This window comes from Electrona antarctica (assembly GCF_951216825.1).
Source record: "Electrona antarctica genome assembly, chromosome: 10".
NCBI classification, from domain to species: domain Eukaryota; kingdom Metazoa; phylum Chordata; class Actinopteri; order Myctophiformes; family Myctophidae; genus Electrona; species Electrona antarctica.
The window spans coordinates 47,137,555-47,156,328 of NC_136791.1; the positions used below are offsets into that span (position 1 = coordinate 47,137,555).

Sequence of the window (18,774 nt, forward strand, 5' to 3'; positions counted from 1 at the left end):
TGAACAGGTTTTTAAGAGAAAGCCCTAACTAGGAGGTTATAGTGTCATGTAGGAGAACACTTACAAAATACTTCTTATATAATCTGATGCCATTTTCTGAACTCATTTGACTGTTCTAGACTTCTAGAGGAGTGAAATAATGAATGATGAACTATGATAATCATATCCACATTATCAAACTTTTCAAGTGTAATTATATTTTAAGGAACAAAGAAGAGCATTCTACACACTGTTTCAAGCTTACAGTACAAGGGGGGGGGGGGCATAGAATTCTGAATGACATGGTGATTACTTTAAAAGATTTACTCCTAAATCGGACACTTAGTGGCTAGTTTTAGCCTTAACCCATTTAGGCCTGAAAAAAATGTCTTTTAAATCCTGACAGTTTTCTGAAATACCTATGTTTCTAGGCCTATATCACTCAATATTTCATGTCAAGGACCCCAGAAATTATTATGTATTTGGCCACCGACCCCCATCTGAAAATATGTTGTTACAGGGACCCTCCAGAAGCAAAGATTTGAGTTAAAAACGTTCATTCTGAAAAAATATATTCCAAATTTGAAGCACATTTTCACGATTTTTCAATAGCTAAATTATAACATAATGTTTAAAACACCAAAAGGGGTTCCCGCCCAAAATGGGTTAAGATGTTTCATGAGTACCCCCCCCCCCCCCCCCCCCCCCCCCCCAGGATCTTATTAATCAGACATCACAATCCACAAAGGAACCCCGAGGAACGTTGTCTGTTTAATGAAGTGCTGGTTGTATAAGCTTGAGACAGTGCAGAGCCTTTTCTCTGTCCCTTAATGGTTTAGTTCTAACACACCTGTTTCAAACACCTTTTGAAAGTAACAGTGGCGAGGGAATTTTTATCTGAAAAATGTCCAATTATCTGGGAATACATTCCTTAGCAAGGAATAGCCGTAATCACACATGTTATGGCCTGGAAATGTGGCTATTGGCCGTTTTTAGCCCAAGGAGTGTTTTTTTGTGCAAAACAAAAATTGCAACGGAATCATTCGGAGTCATGAAAAACCCCTAGTTTGACCCCTCACATGCTACTTACCATTTTGGGCGGGAACCCCTTTTGGTGTTAGCATTATGTTATGTGTTTAATGTTATGTGTTTTAAACATTGTTATAATTTAGCTATTGAAAAATAGCAGATCTACAAGCTCATAGCGCGCCACCGAGTGGCGCGTTACGAGCTTGTAGGTCTCCTATTTTTGAAAAATCTAAGAACGACTGACATAGAAACATAGCTTTTTCAGAAAACTGTCAGGATGTAGAAGACATTTCTAGAATCTGATCTCAGGTCAAAAAGGCTTAAAGCAGAATGAAAATGTAAATGTTGCCTGCATATAGGTTATTAATGGTACCCCAATGAAAACTCAGACTGAGTGTCAGGCTACCAACTTTCAGCAGCTGTCACAGATTCCCCTAGGGGAACGTAATTTCAATCGTTGTGAGATGTGTTACTAGACACCTTTACAAACACATTGGTGAAGAAATGTATTGATTTGCTTAGGAATTTATTCTCAGATTTTTTGTTTTAAATATCCCCTGACTACCCCTGTGGAAAAACTATTCCTTTTCATGGGTGTGAATATATTCTGAAAGAAAATTGTCACATTGTCGATGTTGAGATATTCTGTAAAAAAAAAGATACATATACTGTACAATATTGAGTTTGATCAAAATGCAAGAGCTACATAATGTGGAGAATGAATGAAGGTGATCGCATCTCCCAAGTGTTGAAGAATTGCAACGTTGTTACCCCTTTTGGTGTTAGCATTATGTTATGCTTTAGCTATTGAAAAATAGCAGACCTACAAGCTCGTAGCGCGCCACCGAGTGGCGCGCTACGAGCTTGTAGATCTGCTATTTTTGAAAAATCGAAGAATTTCAGAAAACTGTCAGGATGTAGAAGACATTTTTAGAATCTGATCTCAGGTTGGGTTAATAGAATAACAAGGAGTCTGATCAGTGCATGTTGTGTCAGCCGTGTATCATACTGTTAAAACAGGCATGGGACTGTAGTGTAGCTCATGAGGAATGCTTGTCTCTGTGATTCTGTAGCACCACTGGTGGCTTCCAACCCCATCCATAGTGGCTCGGCCATGCTGATGCTCCTTTCCGTGGTGTTTGTTGGTTTGGCTGCATTCTTCATCTACAAATTCAAAAGGTATGTTCACTGAGATCAAGCAAAGGGTATTTGCTTAGGTTAAAGGTAGTTTTTCGCAATAAGTGATATTTTTGGGGGTTAAAATGAAACAATTATTGTGAAAAGGTTATAAAGCTCTATCTTTTGATAGTGATCGTTGCTATAGAGAGTGTTTGTTCAGAAACAGGGCTCTCCTCGTCTCTCCGGCTCTTTACTATTTTAGAAAATATTATATTTTCAGGTGGGTTTCCAATTTCATTCAATCGGGAGATAGTCCCCATTTTTCAGCTTCAATTTTATAGTATTCCAGTGTTCCAATTTTGTCTGCTCATTTCTTCTTGTCATCACTTGTTTATTCTGCATCCTGTATGAGATCGATCTCCTTATTGGTTGAAATTGGTATCCTAAGTTCCTAACCTGAAAATGCATTTTCTTTTAAAGGTATATTCAGTGATTTCACTTCATTCAAATACCACTTTTTTCCCTTTTTTTTTTGGATAATCCTCCCTACTATAGAGTGTGCTGACCATATAAGGAGTTCCTCCCTGTCCCCAGTGAGCCCCTAGGGTCAAAAAACCCTAGTTTCAGTTTTGGTGGCGGGTGGCAAAGCCTTCATCCAATCAGGATGAGAGGGGCCTTCCTCCAATCATGATCGAGCCTTGGTGCACATGCTGTTGGCCTGTTGCACTTCCCCCCACTGTAGAGCATGCATGTGCACATTTTGTTACCGGGGCGGACTGGGTGGTTTTCCAAATCATCCAAATCACTGAATGCTCCTTTAAAGGAGCATTCAGTGATGCAGTGATTCAGTGAAGAGCTAGAGACACAGGGAGACCTCTGTTACTAGGAGTAAGTGATATTACGGTATTAAATTAGCTTTAACTGAAGAGCTAGAGAAAACAGGTTGACCTCTGTTACTAGGAGTAAGTGATATTACAGTATTAAATTAGCTTTTCTTTTTTATACACAAACCCTAGTGTCCCTATTCGGGGGCAAGCATCCGTTGAAAATAGCAGATCTACAAGCTCACAACTTGTCACAATGAATGCAAGATGTTGTGAGCTTGTAGATCGGCTCTTTTCACCACATAGACATTTTGATGTAGACTGAAAAAAGGAGAGGGCCAAGTATAGAGAGAACCCCTTTTGGTGTTTTAAACATTGTTATAATTTTAGCTATTGAAAAATAGCAGATCTACAAGCTCATAGCGCGCCACCGAGTGGCGCGCTACGAGCTTGTAGGTCTGCTATTTTTAGAGAGTAGACCCCTCGCTCGGGGGGAAACGTGTGTAAATCTTACAATCTGTGATGTTGTTGAAAGCTTACAGTTGCTTACAGTCTGCTTGGTGTTAGGAAAATCCCTTGGATCCATGTTCAGGCTGAGGACAGCCACGAGAAGGAACCGGAGATGATGGGCTCGGTGGGGCCGAATGATAACATGTCCAAGCTGAAACTCAGTGAATTCCCCTCCCCGAAAGATCTCATGGAAAAAGACCTGGAGGCCCGGAGCAGAGGTACGTTATCTTTACCACAGTTAAATCCTACACTAGGATTTATGGTCTGCAAGGAGCTTGTTTAGTGCAGCTATTTTGAGACCTACAAGTTTAACCAATTGGAGGCAACTTTACATGCGGTATTGTGAGGCCTCGACGGCCAGGGGAAGGTGCCACAGGGGAGAGCGAGGACTGCCTTGTTTTGAAACACAATAGCTTGTTATCTTAATTCCCCTGTTTATCAGAGGGGTCCACATATCGAACAAAGGGGCTTATATATGGTCTCAGCTGTATTTGTTATTTATTTTGGTTTGTATCTTTATTTCTTTATCTTTTTATATCTTGCATAATGGCAACCGTAATGTCGTCTACTGTAGGCCTACATGTGCGACTGTTACACAGCAAGCTACCAAATAACAGCACCAAAATACAATATACAGTAGCACATGCTTGTAGTATGCTAATTGGCTACGCCAGGTTTCGAAGAAAAAGCGTGCATCCAGGAATACATTTAAAACATATAAGGGAATCATTTCCCATGAATATTGCGAGGCTAGCAGGGAATACATAACATTTTCCAAAGGAAAGTGTATGTATGTATATTCCATGCATACTCAAAATGTCTATATACTGCAAGCTGTAAATGAGTTTATTTCAAATCAGGGCAGTCTCGATATGAGTCATATGTTAATGCTGGGTGTAAAGGAGGCCTGTCACACTGTTGTGCTGTGATACCGAGGGGAAACATGCTCATTAATTTTACACTGCCATAAACACGGTGGTTGTGTGGCATTTGGTTTACACCTTACTGTTTTATCTGCGTTTTCTCCAGTGTCAGAAGGCTAATGAGGTTGGTTATACATTATAAAAGAATTATTTCCGTTATGTTGTGTGGTTGAAATGATGTGACATCTAAATTCTAAATTCAAGTAGGCAGGGACAGCAAGGTTTCTACATTTCCCCTTGTTATCAATGCAATTATTTTTTGGTGTTTAGAATACAGAAGCTGCTGTACTCGTGACTCGCATTATTGCAATGGCATCTCACAAAAGTTTCAGGTGGAAAAGTCGAGGGTTTTTGTTTGTGTACGTGTGTGCAGTGATGTCTTCTAGAGCAGGGATGTGCAACCTTTTTGAAATGGAGAGCCAATTGTTTTTCTAGTTAGTCAATGTGCCATCATGGCACCACCATGTCAACATTCATTTTAATGACGCCACATCAAAAATTCCAACATACCTTTTTCATATTTTTTAACCCATTTTGACCTGAGATCAGATTCTAAAAATGTCTTCTACATCCTGACAGTTTTCTGAAAAAGCTGTTTCTATGTCAGTCGTTCTTCGATTTTTCAAAAATAGCAGACCTACAAGCTCGTAGCGCGCCACTCGGTGGCGCGCTATGAGCTTGTAGATCTGCTATTTTTCAATAGCTAAAGCATAACATAATGCTTACACCAAAAGGGGTTTCCGCCCAAAATGGGTTAATTTTAATGATGCCACATCAAAAATTCCAACGTGTTTCTATTGTCCAGTCGACGAATATAACCTTTTTCCATATTTCTTTTAAATATTTTCTTTCATGTTGTTATAATGATCATTAGACTCAAAGCAATACCCCAGCTATCCCCCAGACTCCCCAGTCAGAGCTCAGTGTTTTAATGAATGTGCAATTATGTGCAGCATTTTCATTTAATTCATTTGACTAACTTTTTTAAATAGTTCATTTTAAACCAAAATTCCTCCCTCTCACACTTGTGCCAGTGTGCCAGTGATGTTCGCGGTCCACTAGGCATGTAACGATATATCGTATATCGATATATATCGATATTAATCAGACGATATGAATCGATTCATTGAAATAAAAAAAATATTTTTTTTCTTTATTTTTTTTAAGGGGGCTAGTGTGTGATGTGAAATGTGAGCTTTAGTCATATTCCATCATATTCAAGTGCTTTTGGAGAGAAATGATGATTTCAGTAGTAGAGCACTGTAGAGGGGAGCTGTGTGTGACTGTGCCCAGGTGATGATGGTCGTTGATGCTCATCAAGGAAGGCAATTATGTTTCTGCACTGCCAAAAGTAATGCTACTTCTTTTGCAATGTAGTTAAATAAAAAATCTCAGCGGGGAAGATAAATTATATAACATTTTAAAAACGGTAATTTTTCTTTAAAATATATATTTTTTTTATATCGTGAAAAATCGTATCGTGAACCTCATATCGTGATACGAATCATATCGTGAGTTGAGTGAATCGTTACATACCTACGGTCCACCCATCAAACCAGTTATTACAGCAGCCGATGTGTGATCCAATAATTTGTATTTTAATGATCAACCAATTGATTGTGGTTCTGGCTTGGATCAATGGAACTGACATCCATCAACGACAACAAAAGATGAATATTGTGGAAAAGTTAATTGTCTCCACCGGGCCGAAGGCATAGGGAGAGAGTATGTTTTGCACTCCGTCCGTGTGTGAGAGTCCGTGTGTCCTTCCATCCGTCTGTTACCAGCTAATCTCCGGCACCGTTAACCCGGTTGATGCCACATTTTGCACACACACTCCCTGGATGCCAACGATTAACCTCTGTCCCAAATTTTCCAGAACGGCCTGTTATAGCGCCACCAGGAGGCCGACTTTTGAAAAACACATTTTTTTTTACATTACTCCTCCAGATTCTGTCCAAAAATCCCACAAATCGTTACACACTATCTCTAAAGTCATGTGTTCAAGACGGATCTGTCCGATATTTCATATTCCATCCTAATTGGCTAACATTGGCTTTCAAAGTTTGCAGGATTGGCCCGTTTTGAACAAAAAGCCTCAAATCATGAACGCAGCGTGCAATTTACGTGAAATCTTTCACAGACTTTCCTATTAGGCTGAGGAATATATCCCACCCTTTTCACATTGACCTGTTATAGCGCCACCAACAGGTGGATTTTTGCAAAACATATTTTGGAACAAAATGCCTCAAATCATCCAATTGCCATCCAAGGGTAAGAAGAAATGGCACCCTTTTCACATTGGCCTATTATAGCGCCACCAGGAGGCCACAACCTGACCTGCCCCGGTGGAGACCTGTGCCCCGAGGGGCAATTTATCTAGTTTTCTTCTGTAAATATAACTCAATATAATATGAGCTGTAGCATATGCCATAATCGATTAAGATAGATTAAAATAAAAAAGGTTTGAAATATTTAACTTTATGCCCAATGAATCTCGAATATATGACAGAACTACAATATATATATATTTAGATTAACAAGTTCTTATGTATCACAATGAAAAGTCATTATTTTCAAGGATTAAAAGAAAAAAATGTTTTTTATACTTATATTAATACAATATTATCATTAAACTTTGTGTTTTGCCAATTATTTGGGCGCCCGCTCGCAATACCCTCGCGGCCCACCACTTGGTCCCTGGCCCATAGGTTGAGAACCATAGTTCTAGAGGCGATGTTTAACCCATTTTGGGCGGGAACCCCTTTTGGTGTTTTAAACATTATGTTATAATTTAGCTATTGAAAAATAGCAGATCTACAAGCTCATAGCGCGCCACCGAGTGGCGCGCTATGAACTTGTAGGTCTGCTATTTTTGAAAAATCGTGAAAATATTTATTTCAGAAAACTGGAGGATTTAGAAATCAGGCCTAAATGGGTTAAGGCCCTGCAGGCAGTGGTGGAGTAAAAGTAAAAGTATCAATATTGTTACAACTTACAAGTAGAAGTCTGGAATTGATTCAAAGTACAAAAGTATTGGCATAAAAATGTACTTAAAATTACGAAAAGTAGAAGGTACTCATTATGCAGAAGATCCCATTTCGCACGTTTTCAAATGTACAACATGTAATTTATTCTGAAAATAGCACCTCTACAAGCTCACATTGTGAGCTTGTAGATCTGCTATTTTCAAATGGCTGAAATGTGTATAGGGCTGAAGTGGTCAATTTATGTTTTGTAATAATAATACAAATCTACAAAGTGATTTGTAACTAAAGTTTTCAAATAATTGTAGTGGAGTAAAAGCACAATAATGATCCGAGATGTAGTGGAGTAGAAGTAAAAGTATTTGAAATTGGAAATACTCAAGTACAAATACCTCACAATTATACTTAAGTACAGTACTTAAGTAAATGTACTTTCACCACTGCATGCAGGTTGGACTGTGCTTGACAAAAAAAGTAGCATTGCGGTGTTCCTGACATAGACGTGTGGCCCCCCGACCTTTTTTTCTGGTCACTCAGCACTTTGGCCATTCTTCATTTCCCAGCCTTGCTCACCTTAATCCCGACCTTGCTGATCTGAAACAAATAAACCGCTTTTGGGTTGCCTTCAAAACTTGTTTATTCACAAAAGGGCAGGGGCGCTGTGGCCAGGCCGTGCACAGCGGAAATCTTCAGAGTTCAATTAACTGTGACTGTGAGAGTGTACGAGCGCAACCGAATGGATCCGTGAGGGTCCGTTTGGTTGCAGAAGTACAAATGGATGAATTAACACTTAGGATTCCAACTGTGCGGGAGGCAGACGTAGTCCACGGACATTAACTGGTTTTCTGTGTGTATTATATTGTCACCGTCGAGGGGGGAAACCTTGTATGTCCTAACAAACCTGGTATTTTTCAGGAAATTAAAAACGAGGGGGGGGGGAAATGTGTTCCTATGGATCCAATTAGTTAGGAGATTTCGACACATGCTCCTGTTAATTATTTTCATTATTCAAACCCGCAGACAGGTGTAAAGGGTGACTAATAGCATTGATTTATGGAAAAATGGAGATAGGAGGTTTACCACCCTGAAAGTGATGATTTATGCTAATTCAAAGGAGTTGACTTTGTTTCGTTTATCGCATTATTGTGTTTGTATTATCCCCAGGAGGAATTGGAAGAAATATGGAGAGAGTGATTACGAGGGAGTTTCCCAACTGTACTAATGTCTGAGACATTACTGTGTTGCCGAGTACAGTAAGTACAGACTATGGTGTAAAAATTGTGCTCAAATGCTTTGCTGACATTGTTTAAACAACGCTGATAGCTGCTACCATTCAAAGTCATGTTTTTCATTTACTCACCTATGAATAGACCGATGATGTGTATTTTAAAATACTTTGTAAAAAACAAAACAAAAACAACCCATAAATATTGGACTGACGTGTACATATACAGAATACATCCATAATGTGATATATGTGGTTGCTTATTGGAGAGGATCATTGAATGCACAGTTGATGGAGATGTGTTTAGGGCGATGGAACAATGCTTTCAAACAAGAATGTTTTCTCAGATGCTGTTGTGAAATGTATACATATATATATATATAGGCAAAACTTTTAAGGCATACACTGTGAAATTGTGTTCATTTAACTCTTGTCAGAGATAAATGAACACTCAAGACTTTCACAGTGTAGGGTTCTAGATGAAGACTTAAAGGTGGTAATAAGTGATGTACGTTGTGTTCAAATATTCCCATAGTAATCATTGCTATAGTGTTTGTTCTGTAATCGGGGTCTCCCCGTCTCTACAGCTCTTTAATACATTTTCCGGTCGGGATACCAATTTCATCAGATCAGGAGAGAGAACTCATAACGGCATACATACAGGATCAAATTGGAAAGTGATGAATCCTTCGGTTTAGTAAAGAGCTGGTGAGACAGGGAGACTCCTGTTCCTGAACACTCACTCTATAGGGAGACTCCTGTTCCTGAACACTGACTCTATAGGGAGACTCCTGTTCCTGAACACTCACTCTATAGGGAGACTCCTGTTCCTGAACACTGACTCTATAGGGAGACTCCTGTTCCTGAACACTCACTCTATAGGGAGACTCCTGTTCCTGAACACTCACTCTATAGGGAGACTCCTGTTCCTGAACACTCACTCTATACTATAGAGTGATTACCATTGATTACCAATGATTACTTCATTCATGTAGAGCTTTAACCATTTAACAAAGAAAACATACAAATCTTTGGTTAAACCATAAATATCACTTACATCACCTTTAGGCCTGATTTTACTCCATAGCATGACAGATGCGATGTGTTAAAATCTATTCTTGTAGGCCTGCCACGCCATTGTGCCATGGGGTATAAATTAAGCATTAAAGGGGAATTTCTCCCTCTTAAAAAAAAAATAAAGATATAGGGGAGCTGAAGCTGGAGCTGGAGCTGCTCCTGGAGGGGTCTAACATCAGCTCACGTAGACTAGGAAGAGTGCAGTGTCAACAATGCATGGAGTGTTGCTGTCACATCATCTAGAACAGATGTAAACAAAAAACAAAAAACAATTGCGCGATTGAATAGGAGTTCTAGCGTTAGACCCCTCCAGAAGCAGCTGACTTTTTTTGGTCAATATATATATAATTATCAACTTACTTTTGTAAAAAAAGGGTTAGGGAGAAATTCCCCTTTAAGGATACTGGAAACATGTACTGTACATACGATAGAAGATGAAATGTAAAGCTATATACAGTCAAGACCAATCCACTGAACAGTCCAAGAATATAATGTTTCCATAACATTTCACTAGTCTATAATGTATAGTTGCATTATCCACTTGAACCACAGCGTCCATATTCTGGAGAGCGGGGGGGGGGGGGGGGACCAAAAATATCCGATATACAAGCTCACAATACAGTTGGGTGCCACCGATATTGTCCCTTATCATTTGACCCATTTAGGCCTGACCTCAAAATGTTAAAAAATCCTTCTAAATCCTCCAGTTTTCTGAAATAAATATTTTCACGATTTTTCAAAAATAGCAGACCTACAAGCTCGTAGCGCGCCACTCAGTGGCGCGCTATGAGCTTGTAGATCTGCTATTTTTCAATAGCTAAATTATAATAATGTTTAAAACACCAAAAGGGGTTCCCGCCCAAAATGGGTTAACTGTCCTTTTGCGCAGATCACGCAAACCTCAGCAAAAAGAAAAGGACAATATCGATGGCCTCCAACTTTATGTTGTGATTCATTGTGAGCTTGTAGATCTGCATTTTTGGGCATTTGGTGTAGATGGGAAAACAGCGGTCCAAGTACAGTTCTAACTCAAGTCTGTTTTACTGAGACTAGAGGGGTTTCATAGTGGTTATGTCCACCTTTTGTAGAGCAGCATGCCACAAGTCACCATCAGTAGACTAACATAATCTTTATCATGGAGTATTTATCATGGTGATTTTAAAGTTTATTCAACATATTAAATAAAGAAAACATTCTGTCTTATAGTCTAGTTGTGCCGTTGGTAGAAATTGAGCATGATCTATCTATGACATTATTGTTCATTTTATATTAGCTTTATGAAAGCTTTTGTTTTGAATCACATTTCTTACTGTGGGAAAAAAAAGAGAAAATTGCCATTTTCAAATTGTTCCAAATAAATGTATTTTTGTAATGAAAGTTTACCTCTCTGTAATGCACATGCATGCCTATGGGAATATGCATTAGTCTCTGTTGAGCAAGTTGCCTAATACAGGGGTTCTCAACCCGTGGGTCGCGACCCCTCGGGGGGTCGCCAAATTATTTTAGGGGGTCCCCAAATTATTTTTAAAAAAAAGTAAAAAAAAAAAAAAAAAAAATCACGATTTTCAAAAATAGCAGACCTACAAGCTCATAGCGCGCCACTCGGTGGCGCGCTATGAGCTTGTAGATCTGCTATTTTTCAATAGCTAAATTATAACAATGCTTAAAACATCAAAAGGGGTTCCCGCCCAAAATTGTTTAAGGTTATTGTAGCAGTCAATTTATATTGGGGGTCGGGAGGGGGCGGGGCGGAGGTCCCGAGACATTGCCAAAGCATTTCCGGGGGTCCCCGGCCAAAAACGTTGAGAACCCCTGGCCTAATATATACTTTGCCGTATGTCTATGGCCTCACTCAGACCTTTACTGCATGTTGTGTGTTGTGTAGTGTCATGGCCGTGTAGTGTCATGGCCGCCCCAATGCATTTCCAATGGAAGTCACATGGTTTGTAGTCCACATTTTGGACTACAAGCTGTTGTATGGCTTTCGGCTGTGTTTCGACTGCGCCCCTCCCCCTCATACAACACAAATGTTGTGTCAAACCATGTGACTCCCATTGGAAATGCATTGGGGCGGCCATGACACTACACGGCCATGACACTACACAACACACAACATGCAGTAAAGGTCTGAGTGAGGCCTATGTCAGCATCACTAGCTGAAAATAACTGTTTTCCAACAAACGTAAAAATATATACTAGTAGTAGTAATATTGAAGAATACGCCATTTTCTGTGGGAAACTACGGAGCCCTGGAGTGGCCATGGTGAGAAAAATAAATTATCTCGTTCAAACGAGATAATATCTTGTTTTAAACAAGATACGATAATAACAGGCCTACAATAGGATCTTGGAAAATGAGAAGTTGACATCTTCAAACTTTTTCTCAAACCAAATGAAATTAATGTTAGCTACTTAACCACTTAATTTATGTTAAGTGGTATTAACTTTTCACAGTACTGATATGCCCAAAATAAGGACAGCAGGTGGTTCAACTTCAACATAATCAAAAGGCACTCACAGCTCAACACACAGCACATGCACATTGTTGTGCATGCCAACAATGTCGCTCTCGCTCCTAAATTGGCATCATTCACCCTGCAGTGATAAGAACATTACATTACTCTAAAATGATTAACAGTCAACTGCAATGGCTAAGCAGCCGTGACCACACAGCTTTTTCTCTTTTTTTCCAGTTTTTTGTGTGGACACGGCCCCAAACACAACACACCAACAGGTTCTCTCTTGCCAATGCTGACAGGCTCGCTGGACAAAGCAAACCAAACCAATAGCTAAACGCAGAATGCAATATGAAACATACCTGTGTGATGATAGGCTAGCATATACTGACAAAGAAATGTTCCCTTTGATGTCACGGCAGGGGCCGTGGTTTTGATGTCAGGACTATGGCTATGGATTGTCAAACACCACTCATGACAAGCAATATCAAAGTGATACAGAAAACACATGCACGTTCACACACACAAAGCAATAATGTTTTGGACATTGTTGAAATGGTGCTGTCCAGTGTCCATAGCTTATAATATCCAGTACAAGCGAATATAACATTGAACCAGCCAGTGACATATGCAGGAATTAATTATTCGAAGATTCAATTTCCTAAAACATATTAAGTCAGGTGTCTTAGAGATTGACAGGTGGAATGTCAGGCTACTACAAGACATCCAATCACACCCGTGTGAAGTGAGGGGCGCTCGATCTTATCATCATACATCAACATACTGTACATCATCTCATTCCGGCTAATCACAATTTGCGTCCTCACCTTCGTCTTCAATGTTTGTGTTTACACACACACTCAAAGCTGGACATCAACAACCATAAGACAATATGCATTATGCACCCTCTCCCAGGCAGCCTACTAGCACCATATTATAGTGTGTTAAGAGCGCAGCACACACACACACTGACACACACACACAGTATCGAAGACTGCAGAGAGTGCACAACAGCTAGTTTCTTTCAACTCGCTTCCAAATGACAATTCAGAAAAAAGTACAATATAAGGCCTTTGATGTCTTCAATCACGTAGTTTAATCCGTAATCAAGGGCAGCTGTTGTGGAGTTGCCCAGTAAAGCTGTGTCGCGTGTAGGTGAGGTAAGGACCCAAACGCAGGACTGCCAGGCATGATAGTGTTCAAAACCATGAAATGGTGATTTAATTCAGAAGACAGGTGAACAACTTAAAACAGACTGAAACAGGTGACAGGATACAATGACTCAACAAGGACTGACTGGGGAACAAGACTGATATACACATGATAGTAAGGGCATTTTATCAGGTATTTGACCAATCTGGGAACTAAATCGTTACCAAGAAATTTCTTCACCAATGTGTTTCTAAAGGTGTCTAATAACATGTACTAAAAGTTTGAAATTCAACTCCCGTGGGAAAGTTGAGTTATTAGCATAATATGTGACCATACCCTTAACATCCTATATAAGGCAAAAAAGTCCAAATTTCATCATTCTTTAAGTAGCATGTGACATATGAAACTAGGGTGATTTCATGATTCTGAATCCATTCCAAGCATTAGTTTTGCACAAAAAACACTCCTTGGGCTAAATTAGGCCATATCCACTTGACCAAATGTGCTGACCTCATCACGTTTGTGTGGCTGTTTTCCTCCCAAGGAGTGTTTTTTGTGCAAAACTAATGCTTGGAATGAATTCAGAATCATGCAAACACCCTAGTTTCATATGTCACATGTTACTTAAAGAATGATGAAATTTGGACTTTTTTGCCTTATATAGGATGTTAAGGGTATGGTCACATATTATGCTAATAACTCAACTTTCCCACAGGAGTTGAATTTCAAACTTTTAGTACATGTTATTAGACACCTTTAGAAACACATTGGTGAAGAAATTTCTTGGTAACAATTTAGTTCCCAGATTTTCATAGATTTCTCTTACTATGAGGGTTGATTACAAAATGAGACACAGCTGGAGCAAACAAACATAGAACCATGAAAACTAGACCAGGGAACAATACATAGAAATACAAGACCTAGACTGTACAATGAATGACAAAAGTCTGTGACTGTGACAAGCTGAAGTCCTCAGGATACAACTGTTGTACAGTAGCTCCTCTGCTGACTTCCAATTCTTTCCAAATACTTTGCAATAGATGTTTGACATTGTGAGGCTAACATTTAGGCTACTCTCAGAGAGGCTTCTCGTTTATATTTAATCATAAACGAAGACCCAAGACGCCCGGCCCTTGCCCTATGATGTCGTGCAGGGGAGGGACTAGGAAAGTGTGACACATTTCAAAGCTTCATTTTTCTTCCCTTTATTTGTCAATCACTCATAGAGGTACTGAGGTACAAGCAGCAACATGTTGGTGGGATATGTTCTGCAAAGACTATGCTAAGTAACACGTCAATACAATATTACAAGATAATAATAAAATAATAGACAATATAAAAAGGCTACCTTTAATGCTTCCAAGACCATGCCTATAAACCAGATACCGAAAATACACACGTGTTCACACACAAAGCAGTAATGTTTTGGACATTGTTGAAATGGTGCTGTCCATAGCTAAAATAACATTTATCTATGAATGCACCAAGTCTCTGTGTGGACATACGTCTGTAACCCACGTAACTCGAGAACCGTTCGCCCCACCGGCTTCAAATTCAACACACGCATTCCACAGGGAGTGCAGTGCCCGGTGTCGAGTATGTCGGATAGCCGGTTGTCCAGAACCAGCACAAAAGCCTCTGCCCGGTCTCTGGACCTGATCACCCCTACATATATCTCCATATACACTATGGAGCTGGCCTGTTCTGACATCACAATGCTGTTCTGACATCTGCAGAGACTCCATATTTGGGCATGCCTGACAAAGAACTCCATATATGGGCATATAAGGGACACAGACATAATAACTGGGTGGGGCATGCATGTCCAACTTGCATCGTTCCAAGTAGGCCAGTGCCCAACGCCAACGGGCACCGCTCTATTCCAGTAAATGTGAATATAACATTGAACCAGCAGAACCTTCCAAAACCATGCCTACCTTCACCAAAACCATGCCTAACCTTAAACCTACCAAAACCATGCCAACCTTCACCAAAACCATGTCTAACCTTAAACCTACCAAAACCATGCCAACCTTCACCAAAACCATGTCTAACCTTAAACCTACCAAAACCATGCCAACCTTCACCAAAACCATGTCTTAACCTTAAGCCTACCAAAACCATGTCTAATGTTAAGCCCACCAAAACCCATGCCTAAATGTAACACCACATTCTCATACCCCACTCATCAAATAGGCCTACGCCAAGGCCACTTGGTCAAGTGTCCCAGCCAGGTGACCCTTACGCCAAGGCCACATGGTCAAGTGTCCCAGCCAGGTGAGGTGACCCTTTCCAATGCCGAGAATGCCCTCTAATGTCATGTTTACATGCTAGAGTCAGGGTCCCCCTTGTGGCCCCTGGAAGAATTCAAATTTGAGTGGGTCCCAGATATAAATGGCATTAAATGGGGGTCAGTAGCCTATGCATGTCAAACTGGGCATCCTTTTCAAATGGGGTCTTGCCCTGAAAATGAATGTTCAGGGCAAGACCTCGACCTTGTGCGTGCGGACTCGGCCCCCAGCCTGGTACCCTAGTCAAAATATGGCCCTTGAGGAAAATTAATTTAGAGGATGCCAGTACACTTCTAAAACATATGAATGAAATGAGGACCATATGTATGTACTGTATAATCGCCATCGAAAACAAGCCAATGTTGCCATTAAAACACTGACAAGGGAGACGCGCTGTCAGAAGCGGGCATTAAAGCCCTGTGAGGCAGGCACCACGTCCCCGAAATGATCTGTCAGGTGGAAATAAGCAGCTGGCAACTCCATGTGTATGAGAAGGGGACGTGTGGCTGTCAACACCCTCCTCAAGACCAAGGGATTGACAGTGACGGGGACTATATATGCATACATGGGGGGGAAATTGGCAATAGCAAAGTGGCATGGATTGAAGGTCAGAAGAGACTGATATGTGTAGTTGTTTTGTGTGGAAACAAAACAAGGCAAACAGTCTGCCACGAAGGTCAGAAGAGACTGATATGTGTAGTTGTTTTGTGTGGAAACAAAACAAGGCAAACAGTCTGCCACGAAGGTCAGAAGAGACTGATATGTGTAGTTGTTTTGTGTGGAAACAAAACAAGGCAAACAGTCTGCCACGAAGGTCAGAAGAGACTGATATGTGTAGTTGTTTTGTGTGGAAACAAAACAAGGCAAACAGTCTGCCAGTACCCCTCAGTTTGCCACAGCAAAATGGCCTTTTGTTTCTTCATTTTGCGTATTCTGGTCGGACCACTTTGACACGTCAACGGGGCATACCAATGTTCATCATTCTCTCGACTACCCAGAGAGCCTTTGTCCCACACTCATTGTAAATTAACACTAGGACCTTCCAATAGCCGTCCAGGGACATTGCATGTGGTCCACAATCAAATCGAACAGTGACAATCGCTAATGGATGATTCGCTGCACACTAATGCCACACTCAATGAAAGAAAAAACACGCTCATCAATTTCACACTGCCGCTAACACAATATTGCTGTGGGCTATAATTGTTGTGGGACATTTTTCATTCAAGGTGTTACCCTGTCTATGAAAGCCTCCTCGAGTGCAAGTGTGTGTGCGTGTGTGTGTGTGTGTGTGTGTGTGTGTGTGCGTGCGTGTGTGTGTGTGTGTCTGTGTGTGTGTGTGTGTGAGAGTGCTGATTTCCTAGTAGGGAGGGGATAATTAATTTGTCGCACTGTGGGAGAGCTATGGAACTATTCCATTAGAATCACTCCAGGCTACTTTCCATTGTCCTCTCAGTGGGCCCTGTGGCATTATGCAAATGGTTGCAAGGAAACTTCTGAGGTTATGCTAAGCAACACATGCTACAGATAAAGTAGGAAAGGCAATGGATTGGACAAATTGAAAATGTCCGTATTAATCAAAAGCCTTGCATTCTCATTTAGTTGAGCACCTCACCGAGCACCTCACTATTGTGTTCACTCTGCAATGCATTCAGTAGCTGGTACTTCATCAAGTCTGTTGATTTGCTAAGTCAAATGTCAAACACCGTTGAACTCGGGAATGAATGGTCTTATATTGCTTATATGGCCTATGGAAAAACAGTGGGCTGTACTTTACAATGGATGTTTTTGCTCAATTTGTCAACTTTTATTATCTGGTGCAAGATACAAACAAAGAATATCAAGCCACAAAATAACAAGCCACGGAATAATCACAATATGCGTAATGAATGAGTTTTCCAGCCATTTGGCAAATATAAAAATGCCGTAGTTCACATTTTAAACATAATAATTTCTCTCAATAAACACCCGCCTCACGTATTTCGAAGGAAAACATGCAAATATGTACACAGTCCAGTCCTATTAAAAATAAAAAAGTCCTAGTATAAACAACAAGCAGAGAATAAAACACATCTTCTGATAATCTGTTTTAAGATTCCATAACAGATTCTGCCTGATGGAGGACGTTATGCTTGTTTATGCCTCCATCTCAATCACATTGAAGAAGCATGAGGGAGCTTCCAGTCAATTTGTCTTACTCACGTCTGATTCTGATACAACACTTAAAAAGGAAAGTTTGATGAACAATAACGTCAGTGCTTAATCCCTAAGAGACAGTGGCTGACCAACCAAAGGCAACCGTCGCTCTGTGCGTAGGTAGAGCCTTGTCTGTCTCTCTCGCAGGAAATGAGACAAGCAGATCGTCAGGGAGCCTTTTGATTGTTTTCCTTGGAGGTATAGTAAAAAACCTCGTTCAAACCAAAGCGGAACCTCTTCTGCATCACCGTAACCTCTTCTGCATCACTGTAACCTCAGAAAGCAGACGGCTACAAAGACATTGCTATTGTCACAATAGATATAGGGCCCCAGACAGAGCAACTCTACAATACAAAGTAAGATAACTTTTACACAACTTGAGAGGAGAGACATGCTTGTAGTATAGGCTACAGGTACATCTCTTTGTTGTTATGAATAAATGTCAAATACATTTTCAATGCCGGGTACTCTTGAGAAAGCTTCAAGGATTTTTGCTGCAACCTTACCTACAGGTCAGTTTGAGGAAGCCATCATAAACCAGAACATAAGTTTGGGATTTTGTTTGTTTGTGTGGCAAAACATTACATGCATTGTATACTTTCCAATTTTGCGTGTTTGCTGCGCCAGAGCAAGCTAATGTTTGCTGCATTGCAGCTTCTTATTCAAATAAGATTCAAATTGTGTTCTCCTTCCAGGTGCAACCATAAATACTAGACAACCTGCTTCGTTTCAAGAAGTCTACTCAATTTGGCTTTGCATCAGTCAAGGAAATAATCTATATCAGTGCAAAACACTGATACAGATGCAAAACATACACTGTATGTTTGATGAGGGTTCCTGTACTACAGTACAGTACTGCTTCTTAGAATCTGTATAATGGGGGGCCATATTATACAGCCAAGAGACACCATTACCATATACATTATGTGGTAAACTTGTACAATGTGGTACACTGCAAAATCTTGTGTTAACCCATTTTGGGCGGGAACCCCTTTTGGTGTTAGCG

At 40.3% G+C, this 18,774-nt stretch overlaps 1 protein-coding gene across 1 annotated transcript in view; it reads left to right on the forward strand.

Moving 5' to 3' along the window:
* The window catches only part of sorcs3b (sortilin related VPS10 domain containing receptor 3b), a gene marked incomplete at its 5' end in the record, with an annotated part of 88,597 nt that extends 79,913 nt beyond the window's left edge, over window positions 1-8,684 (forward strand). The window contains 3 exons of the mRNA XM_079511957.1: window positions 2,082-2,187; window positions 3,519-3,679; window positions 8,536-8,684. Coding sequence (XP_079368083.1) covers window positions 2,082-2,187; window positions 3,519-3,679; window positions 8,536-8,600 — 332 coding nt within the window. The 3' untranslated portion in view covers window positions 8,601-8,684. The remainder of the gene's footprint in view (window positions 1-2,081; window positions 2,188-3,518; window positions 3,680-8,535) is intronic.
* Between the last annotated feature and the right edge of the window lie 10,090 nt (window positions 8,685-18,774).